Here is a 10,747-nt window from a genome sequence, read left to right on the forward strand (position 1 = left end):
TTCCATTGGAGTCTAACTGTCTTATGTTTGATAATGACATTAGGAGTTATATAGGTTTGTTATCAACTGAACAGAATGACGCTAGAAGAAAGTGCAGAAAGCATTGCAAATCAATCTGATACCCTGATTTGTGATATAAGTTATCAAGGAGGTCGATTTGATGACAACACGTGACAGCATCTTTTATGGTTGGAACTGTTGAATTTGCAATTTCAACTGGAAACCGACCAATTAGAATGAGACCATGAAGTTGGCCCTTTCTTCGCCATTGTTTTTTTACGAATACTGTTGCCATTGTGCATAATTTCCATTGCTGCTTTGCACCGCACGCCCTTTCAGTCTTACAGCTTATAGGCGAAAAACTTGACAGGAGTTACTATTACCATGTAGAGAAAAATAAAATAGGCCGGTCGACTGGTTCATACGGTATAAAGATTGAGCTATAGTTTGAGCATCGGCGTATATGACGATCTGCAGATCTCAGTACCAGCGCTTGCAGTTGCAGCAGAACATGGAGTACTATCAGGCATGGAGCACGAAAGAGGAGCTTTGCAGTTGCAGCCTGCATGGGCATCTGTAGCACCTACCCATACATTCCGTCCACGGAGTGCGGATTTTGCTGAATGACCACATTAGCAGTTGTCCTAATTCCATGAGAACATTCAGACGCAGTTCCACAAAGCACAGTTGGAGAAGTGGGCTTTTTGTGGTTGCCACGAGCACATCGGATCCGAGCACATCATGGTCAAGGTTGCATGGACCTGGGTCACCTGGCTGGTCCACGCCACGCAGCTGGCGAACACCATCCGCATCCAGGCTGGCAGGCGCTTCTTGCACCCGGCGGATGGCTGCCGCGGGAAAGGAAAACGCCACGGAACTCTCTGCTTCTCAACCCTCCGGCACTTCACCTTTCGAGAAGATCACGCTAAGGGTGTGTTTAGTTCCACCAAATTTCCAAATTTTCTATCACATCCATCATATCTCATATCACATCGAAACATTAAATATAGTAAATAATTCATGTATGAAGTATTAAATGTGGTTAAATAAAAAAACTAATTGCATAGTTTTGATGTACGTTGCGAGACGAATTTTTTGAGCCTAGTTAGGTCATGGTAGGACAATATTTACCACAAACAAACGAAAAGTGCTATAGTGTGCTACAGTGACTGATGTGACTTTTTCTCCCCCTTTTCACCTCATCTAAACACAGCCTAAGGCCTTGTTTAGTTGCGTAAAAATTTGAGTGTAAAACACTGTAGCACTTTCGTTTGTATTTGATAATTATTGTCCCGTCATGGGTTAACTAGGCTCAAAAGATTCGTCTCGCAAATTACAATCTAACTATGTAATTAGTTATTTTATTTAGCTACATTTAATACTTCATGCATGCGTTGAAACATTCGATGTGATGGGGAATTTTGTAAAGTTTTGGAATTTTGAAGGGAACTAAACAGGGCCTAAATCAACTGGGGAACTCATGTTGACGCCGAGGTCTAGGCGCCGGCGCGCCAGCCGCTAGCTAGCACGCCGGCGCGCCAGCCGCGAGGGGGGCCTTGTTGTCCGGAGCGCGGTCGCCGCATCCCCGCGGTGGGCGCGTGAGTTGTGGTGCTGAAAAGGCCAAGCAAACACAGGTGCCGGTTCCCCGATTTGTCCCACTTGTATGTGACCGGTGGCTTCGGGTGACGGCCAGAAAAGCCGATGCTGCTGCTCGCGTTGGGAACGTCAAGGCTTTTTTCTTGGCTTCCCACGCACTGCCTCTCCTTCCTTGCGCGCCAGTCGAGCCTGCTGGGTGGTCGCCTGCCACGAGCCCACAAGCATGTTGGAAGGAACGCGCCCGCCCTGCCTGCCCCCGGTGTCCTGACGTCCTGTGCGAATCTCACTGTCACTCCAAACTTGTTGCATCGCGTGCCCAATCCCAGTCCCAGTCCCAGTGGTGCCTTCGCGCCGGGGATGGCAACTGTGAGGTGCCTGACGAATTGAGACCTCTGAGAATGCCGCGCACAGGCACGGCCAGCCCTCGGTAGCGGTTCATGCCCACGCGCAAAGTTGACTCCAGCTGCGCCCCAGAAGATACAGAGATAACAGAGAATGGAACGGGCTGCGAATAGTGCTAGCAGTTCATGCCCCATGCACGCGTGCCCGAACGAGAGAACGGTGAACTGCACGGGATCTTTTTTACAGCTCCAAATCGGCAAATCTTTACCTTGGCGCTGCTATTTCGAGCCGTCCTCCTCCTTCCCACCCGTGACCAGCATTCCAGCAAGTGTAGCAGCGGCCGCACACCCACAGGAGACGAGAGCCGGTGGGATCCGGCCGGACTCCGGAGCCCCAACACGCGGTGGCCCACGCCCGCGTCGGCCCATCTGGCCATCCATCCTCCCTCCACTCCACTCCGCTCCGCTCCTCCACTCGACCACTCGCTCCGCGTCTCCCACAGAGTCCGGCCGCATCCACTGCCGCGCCGCGTCACCGCTCCTCCTCCGCCCCCGTCTACCGCACCGCCACGGCACCACCGCATCTGGCCTGGCCGGCCCGCCTCCCCCATTCCCTCTTCTCTTCTTTACTTCGAGGTAGCAAGCGAGGCGCCTCGCTTTCCGCTCTCCACCCCATCGCCCCGCCGCCGCCGCCGCCATCCGATCCCCCCCCCCCCCCGATCCGGCATTGCGCGATGGCGCTGCTGACGCGGCCGCGCTTCCGCCACTACCCCGCCCTGCTGCCGCTGCTGCTGGTGGCTGCTGCTGCGGCAGCGGCGTGCGCCGGCGGCAGGGGAGCGGAGCGGACCTACATCGTGCGGGTGGACGCGGACGCCAAGCCGTCGGTGTACCCGACCCACGCGCACTGGTACGAGGCGGCGGTGCTGGCGGCGGCCGGGGACGGCGCGGGGAGCTGGCCCGAGGGGGGCCCGCTGATCCACACCTACTCGGCCGCCCTCCACGGCTTCTCCGCGCGGATGTCCCCCGCGGCCGCCGCCGCGCTGGCCGCCGCCCCCGGGGTGGCGGCCGTGGTGCCCGAGCGCTTGCGGCGCCTGGCCACCACGCGCTCCCCGCGGTTCCTCGGCCTGCTCTCCTCCCCGCCCTCCGCGCTGCTGGCCGACTCCGACTTCGGGGCGGACCTCGTCGTCGCCGTCGTCGACACCGGCATCTCCCCCGCGCACCGCAGCTTCCACGACCGCGGCCTGGGCCCCGTCCCGCCCCGGTGGCGCGGGGCGTGCGCGTCGGGGCCCGGGTTCCCGCCGGCCTCCTGCAACCGCAAGCTCGTCGGCGCGCGTTTCTTCTCCAAGGGGTACGAGGCCACCTCGGGGCGCATGAACGAGACCGCCGAGGTCAGGTCGCCGCTCGACACCGACGGCCACGGGACGCACACCGCGTCTATCGCCGCGGGGAGGTACGTGTTCCCGGCGTCCACGCTCGGGTACGCGCGCGGGGTGGCGGCCGGGATGGCTCCCAAGGCGCGCCTGGCCGCGTACAAGGTGTGCTGGCTCGGCGGGTGCTTCGACTCCGACATCCTCGCGGCCTTCGACGCGGCTGTTGCAGACGGCGTCGATGTGGTCTCGCTCAGTGTCGGCGGCGTGGTCGTCCCGTACTACCTCGACGCCATCGCCATTGGGGCGTTCGGCGCGACCGAGGCCGGGATCGTCGTGTCGGCTTCCGCCGGCAACGGCGGCCCCGGCGGGCTCACGGTGACCAATGTTGCGCCCTGGATGGCAACCGTCGGGGCCGGGTCCATGGACCGCGCGTTCCCGGCCAACGTGCGGCTCGGCGACGGCCAGGTGCTCGACGGCGTGAGCGTGTACGGGGGGCCCGTGCTCGAGCCAGGCAAGATGTACGAGCTGGTGTACGCGGGGGCTAGCGGCGGCGGCGCGTCCTCGTCTGCGGCCGACGGCTACTCGGCGTCGATGTGCCTGGACGGGTCGCTGGACCCGGCCGCGGTGCGCGGCAAGATCGTGGTGTGCGACCGCGGCGTGAACTCGCGCGCCGCCAAGGGGGACGTGGTCCGCCGCGCGGGCGCCGTCGGGATGGTGCTGGCCAACGGGGCGTTCGACGGCGAGGGCCTCGTCGCCGACTGCCACGTCCTGCCGGCGACCGCCGTCGGCGCTGCTGCGGGCGACAAGCTCCGCAAGTACATTGCCTCGTCCACCAAGCAGAGGCCGGCCAAGGGCACCATCGTGTTCGAAGGCACCCACCTCGGCGTGCACCCGGCGCCGGTGGTGGCCGCGTTCTCGGCGCGCGGCCCGAACCCGCAGTCCCCGGAGATCCTGAAGCCGGACCTGATAGCCCCCGGCCTCAACATCCTCGCCGCGTGGCCCAGCGGCGTGGGCCCGGCCGGCATCCCCTCCGACACCCGGCGCACCGAGTTCAACATCCTCTCGGGCACCTCCATGGCCTGCCCGCACGTGTCCGGCCTCGCCGCGCTGCTCAAGGCGGCGCACCCGACCTGGAGCCCGGCGGCGATCAAGTCGGCGCTCATGACCACGGCGTACGTGAGGGACAACCGCAACGGCACGATGGTGGATGAGTCGACCGGCGCGGCGGCCGGCGCGTTCGACTTCGGCGCCGGGCACGTGGACCCGATGCGCGCCATGGACCCGGGGCTCGTCTACGACATCGCCCCGCGGGACTACGTCAGCTTCCTCTGCAACCTCAACTACACGGAGCAGAACATCCGCGCCATCACGCGGCGCCAGGCGGACTGCCGCGGCGCGCGGCGCGCCGGGCACGCGGGCAACCACCTCAACTACCCGTCCCTCTCCGCCACGTTCGCCGCCGGCGCCGGCACCGGCGGAGGGGCGGCGGCGGCGGCGGCGACGACGACGATGAGGACCCACTTCATCCGGACGGCGACCAACGTCGGCGGCGGGCCGGCGGTGTACCGCGCGTCGGTCAGCGCCCCCGTGGGGTGCAACGTGACGGTGCAGCCCCGGCGGCTGGCGTTCCGGCGCGACGGGCAGCGGCTGAGCTTCACGGTGCGGGTGGAGGCCGCGGTGGCGCCCGGGGAGAGGATGGAGCCCGGGAGCTCGGAGGTGCGCAGCGGCGCGCTGACGTGGAGCGACGGCCGGCACGTCGTCCGCAGCCCGATCGTGGTGACGGTGCAGGCGCCGCTGCAGTGAGAGTGGCAGACCGGATCGATCACGACGGAGCAGGTGGCGAGGTGTTGGGACTTCAGTGAAGTGAAGCGAACACAGGCTCCGTGTTCTTGTAAGCTTATCGCTCCGAGGGCCTTGCGTCCATGTCCGTAGGGCGTAAGGTGTTAGTGCTGTTCGATTTGAGGTTGCTGTTAGCTGTAGTATACGTACGCCATGGAAGAGCTGTATAATTAGTAGAAGTATTAGCTACGTAAGCTATACGGGAAGACTGGAACTCTGGCTCGGAGTTCTCTACTTGTCTGGCCTTCTTCTCCCTTCCCGATCCTTTTCCTTTCATTTCCCCCCTGTTTTCTGAAGCATGGCACTATGGCAGTGTGCGTTTTTTTGCAGTGGTGCAATGGGAGGGTGTTTTTGAAGCAGTCCCTTTTTTGTGATGCCTGCCGCGTGTGCATCCATCTACGATCTGGTACCACCGGTGACGGACTGAATGGTCCTCACCTGAGCTCACATGGGCATGTCAAGTGCGATGCTAATGCTTGGCGAGCGAGATATGGGGGCAGTGTGTACTTGCAGTGGAGGATCTCACGCTTTCAATTCGCCTCGCTCGCTCGCTTTCGATTTCGCAAGGAGATGGAGGGAATGGCTGGCCGTTTTGTGAAAAGGCAAACCGCCGTAGGGAAGAACATGCCGCCATTAACAGCAGCTTTGAGAAGAGACGCCGGTTCGTGTGGTACGGCAGGAGCAGGCCACAGGTACGCGAGCGAACCGGAACCTTTTAGGGCTGCTGATGTCGCCTTTTTCGTGCGGAAACCGGATGATACTACCTGTGAGTTGATGAGTTTGCAGTGTGGTCACGGCCGCACCGGGCCAACAGAGATGACAATCTCTGACGTGGTTCCGTTTCAAAAAAAAAAAAGACAATCTCTGACGTGCTAGTGACTAAAAAGTGAGTGTGTTGTTGACCTGGTTTGATCTTCGTTGACGACCGGGGCTTCTGCTTTGTGCTGCTCAGTGTTAAACTTTCCGGAAAATCCGGGTTTCCGGACTTTTTTTCCGTTTCCGGCCCGCACCGGAAAATTATTTTCCGGCACTGTTCATCCGTTTCCGTCACTGTTCATCCGGTTTTCCGTTTCCAGTCCAATCCGGAAAACAGCTTTCCGCCGAAAAGTTTAACCCTTGCGTTGATCAATCAACCATTCCCGGCGGGGCGACCGGACGAAGCATCAAACGTGTGCTGATGCCCCAGCACATGGCTTGCTAGTTGCTACTACTGCTTGTAATTAAGTATGGCCGTCCCGTGCTAATGACATCCGCTGCTCGGCTGCTGCTGGGCTGGTCTCCCTGTCGTTGACCTCCATCGACGACCAGGCCATGGCCACCATTGGCTTCATCGCTTGTGCAGTGCCCCAACACGGCGACACAGGCTTGCGTAGCTGGAGTGAGGGGAGTGACTGCGAGGTGGAGTGACCGACGCCGAGGCCGTCGATCTCTTCTGCTCTCGCTCGCTTCCCGGCTTCGCCTCGAGGCGCGCTCGGCGTGCCTCTGCGGGCTCCTGCGCCCCGGTCTGCCCCGAGCGGCGCGAGCCCGCAGCCGCGCCGCGGCCTGCGTGCTGGCCTGCGGCCACGGAACCGGTTCCTCTGGCACTACACGGGCGGGCAGGCAGCGGCACCGCGCGTCCAGGATTCAGGTCGTGTTTAGATGCGAAAATTTTTGGATATAAAATATTGTAACACTTTGTTTTTGTATTTAGTAATTATTATTTTATCATGGATTAATTAGATTCAAAAAATTTATCTCACAAATTATAGATAAACTATGTAATTAGTTATTTTATTTAGCTATATTTAATACTTCATGTATGTATTAAAATATTTGATGTGATAAAAAATCTTGTAAAATTTTGAAATTTTAAAGACAACTAAATAAAGCCTCAGTTTGCTTCGGTTCTTCTGTTGGGTAGGGTTCCCGTGCGCGGCCGCGCTCGCCACGACCGGTGTCTGCCTGTCCGACTCCAGGACGGACCTCACCTGCCTGCTGGTGCTGGTGCCTGCCTCACCTTAAAAAGTCACTGACGACGCTCTGCCGGCTGTTGCAGCGGCCGGAATATCTATCACAGTAGCGCTCCCCTACCTATGGCTAGTCCTCTTCTCCCTCGACGCGTAGTGCAGGACGGGCCGGGAAGGAGTGATTCGCTGCAGGTGCGGACTCGAGTGTTGGAGGCAGAATTCCAGGGTTCTGATCAAATTGGAAATGCAAAAGACGGTTTTGTCCGTGTGGTCAAGGCGGATTCTTTTGTTCATTCTGCGAGATCAGTATAGATGACATTGACTCCGATTTAAAAAAAGATAACTAGAGCTAGATTGCTCCATTCATAGATGTGTATTTATTTTACAACAAATTTTAAACTCTAGAAATGCGTTTATTTTGGGATGAGGAATAAGGCCCTGTTTACTTTCCAAAAAGTTTATTACAGTACTCGTCACATCCATAGTCACAAAGATTCGAGGTCAATAGGAACGGGGTCGAGAGACGAGATACGATCCTCGTGAGAGGTTTTTACAAGGTGGGAACAAAAACGACCCGGCATTTCTAGGATGGCGTCGTGTTTCTGAGTCGAGGAACGATACCCTCGACTCTAAATCCTGTGACTATGGTCACATCAAATCTTTGAACACATGCATGGAGCATTAAATGTAGTTGAAAAAATAACTAATTACATAGTCTAACTGATTACCGCGAGATAAATCTTTTAAACCTAATTCGTCCATGATTGAACATTATTTGTCAAGTAACAATGAAATGTGCAATAGTACTAAAATCCAAATTTTTTCACCAACTAAACACATCCTAAGCAAACGATTGAGAACCTCGACAAACTAAGCACGTCCGCAGTTTTAGGTGCAAACTCGTTCTGTTTTACTCATAAAAAGTTACTACAAGTTATGGGTGCATGATCTTACTAAACTGTTCTCCTTTTTCGGCAAGGAGAATGATCCAATTCCAGCAGGTGCCTTGAAGCTCTGCACCTCTCTAATACTTTTGTGCTCTGCTTGCTGCTCTGCTCTACTGCGCATACATATGCGTGTGTATGTGAACACGGACAACCGTGCCTTGTGTATGTGCTCTATGTTGTTTTATTTCCTACTTACAACAAAAAGGCGTACAAAGATCCAATTTAGGCTTCACCTTGTGTTATGTGTCCATTCTTATATTAAATAACTTGTAGACAGACTTACAGATGCTCCAGGTAGTCTTTACTATTATCTCTGTGCTATGTTATAGATAATTACAGACAGCAAGCTGTCTGTGGGTTGTATATGTCTTAAATGGAGTCTATTTACAAAAAAATTTCAAGGATGGATATAAGTTTTCGCGACGAATATAATGACAGAAATTAATCGATGATTGACTATAATAATGCTATAATAACTATCTTTTAATTATACAGTCAAAGATCTCATTAAATTTGTTAGGGTTTCTAGCGTAGAGGTTTCAAAGTTAGTTTAATTAAAGTATTGATTTCCTCGGATTTTAGGAAACGAAACGTTACAACATTGTGGTTGTCCTTACAGTGAGGTCACTGGCGCACCGTATCAACTGGGATGGCCATTTCTGACGTGCCACTGTGCTAGTAGTACGTTGTAAAAGAGTGCGCGGTTGTTGACCTGGTTTGACCTCCGTTGGCGGCCGGGCCTCCTCTGCTTTTGCGCTGCTGGGCTGATTAGGGGTGTTTAGATTCAGGGACTTCAAAAAAGTCCTAGGGACTTTTTAGTATTTAGAAGTATTAAATAAATATTAATTATAAAACTAACTGCAGAACCTTGGGGCTAAACTGCGAGACGAATCTAATGAGGTATCTTAATCTATGATTAGCGAATGGTTACTGTAGCATCATTGTAGCCAATTATGAATTAATTAGGCTCATTAGATTCGTCTCGCAAAAAAACACTCAGCTGTCAAAAAACATTTATAAACAGATTTTATTTAATACTATAAAATAGTAAGATTTCTTTTGATGTGATAGGGATTTCTGAAAAAAGTTCTGGAACCAAACAAGGCCTTAATCAGTCCCGATGGGCGCGACAGGCGACGAAGCATCAAACTTGTCCTGATCCCCCAACACATGCTGCGCTGCCGGAGGGGCCGCCGTTCAGAGCGCCGGCACATGGCTGGCTAGTTGCTACTGCATGCGATTAGTATGGTCCTTCGGTGCTAAGGTTAGTCTCAGTAGAAATATCATTGACATAATTATCTAAATTGAAATTTTAAAAACTATGCCAATGGAGGGTTACAGTGATGATATTCCTCTCTTCTCTCTTCTTATATTATTAATATATATTAGCAAATTTAATATTTATGACATTCTTATAAAACTCCAATTGAGATCGACTTAACGACACCCGCCGCCGCCGGACCGGTCTCCCTGTCGTTGACCCGTTTCTCCATCGACGCCGTGGACACCCTTGGCTTCATCGCTCGTGCAGATTGCGGAATCGCATGCCCCGACTCGGCGACACAGGCTTGCTTGCGTGGCTGGAGTGAGGGGACTGGGGAGTGACTGCGAGGCCCGTAACGGCGCACAAATCGAGAGGTTTAGGCGCCGTGACCGACGCCGAGGCCGTCGGTCTCTTCAGTTCTCGCTCGCTCGCTCGCTCGCTTCCCGGCGTCGCCTCGAGGCGCGCTCGACGTGCCTCTGCACTCTGCAGGCTACTGCGGCCCCCGGCCTTGCCCCGAGCGGCGCGAGTCCGCAGCCGCGCCGCGGCATGCGTGCGTGTGGCCGGGCACGGGCACGGGGCCACGGGGGCACGGGCACGAGCACGGGCACGAGCAGCGGCACCGCGCGTTGTGGATTCAGTTTGCTTGCTTTTGGTTCTTCTGTTCGGTTCCCGTTCGTGGGCGGGTGCGCCACGGCTGGTGTGGGGACTGGGGAGGGGTGATTCCTTGTCGTGGCGCGTTCGGTGGCGACTCCGAGACGGACCTGCCTGGGAACCAGAATAATATACACCATACTAGCATGGTGGATCTTATCTGGACCCTCCTTATGGGTATGGAGATTGATGCTGTACACGAATTTTGTCAGACCGGCGTATACATCTTTCTGTCAGCTATACATATACGTATTCACATGTTCCGATGTATACACCCGTCCTGGCTGGACGATATAGGCGAGGTGGAATGCAGTTCAAAATTTGAAAACCAGATCTGAAACACATGTACAGGAGGCCACCTCCATTACAAGGCGGAGCACGGGCGCGCAGCCGCGAGGCCGGCGGCCGCGCGAACGGGCAAGGAGCGGCCGCGCGGGTGGGCGGGCGGGCGGGCGGATGGCAGCGAGCCGCGGCAGCACGGGTGCGCAGAACAGCGGCGAGGCGGGGCTGCGTCGGCGCACGCGGTGGCCTCCTACCATCACGCCTGGGCCACCGTGGGCGGGCGGGCGGGCGGGCATTAGGCGGCGAGCCACGGCGGCACGGGCGGGCGAGCATCGGCGTTGGCGGCCGAGCAGGGTCCGCGGGAAGCCGGCGGGGCTGCGCACGGCGGTGGGGCGCGTCCGCGGCCGATGGAGCTCAAGGAGGCCGCAGAGCCCCGCCGTGGCGGCGGGGCCCGACAACGACCGCGCGGAGCTTGACGAGGGCGACCGCGGCGGCGAGCTCGCGGTTACGG

The 10,747-nt window shown here is 56.5% G+C and overlaps 1 protein-coding gene across 1 annotated transcript; it reads left to right on the plus strand.

Annotated features, from left to right (window-relative positions):
- The first annotated feature begins 2,387 nt into the window (after positions 1 to 2,387).
- On the plus strand, positions 2,388 to 5,505 carry LOC120712525 (subtilisin-like protease SBT1.5). Its single transcript, XM_039998326.1, has one exon. The coding sequence runs from the start codon at positions 2,672 to 2,674 to the stop codon at positions 5,108 to 5,110; it is 2,439 nt and encodes an 812-aa protein (XP_039854260.1). The 5' UTR covers positions 2,388 to 2,671; the 3' UTR covers positions 5,111 to 5,505.
- Positions 5,506 to 10,747: the final 5,242 nt, after the last annotated feature.

Source organism: Panicum virgatum, chromosome 6K (assembly GCF_016808335.1).
Source record: "Panicum virgatum strain AP13 chromosome 6K, P.virgatum_v5, whole genome shotgun sequence".
NCBI lineage: Eukaryota > Viridiplantae > Streptophyta > Magnoliopsida > Poales > Poaceae > Panicum > Panicum virgatum.

Coding starts and splice junctions, on each gene's coding strand:
- LOC120712525 (XM_039998326.1), top strand. CDS start 2,672: ATGGCGCTGCTGACGCGGCCGCGCTTCCGCCACTACCCCGCCCTGCTG.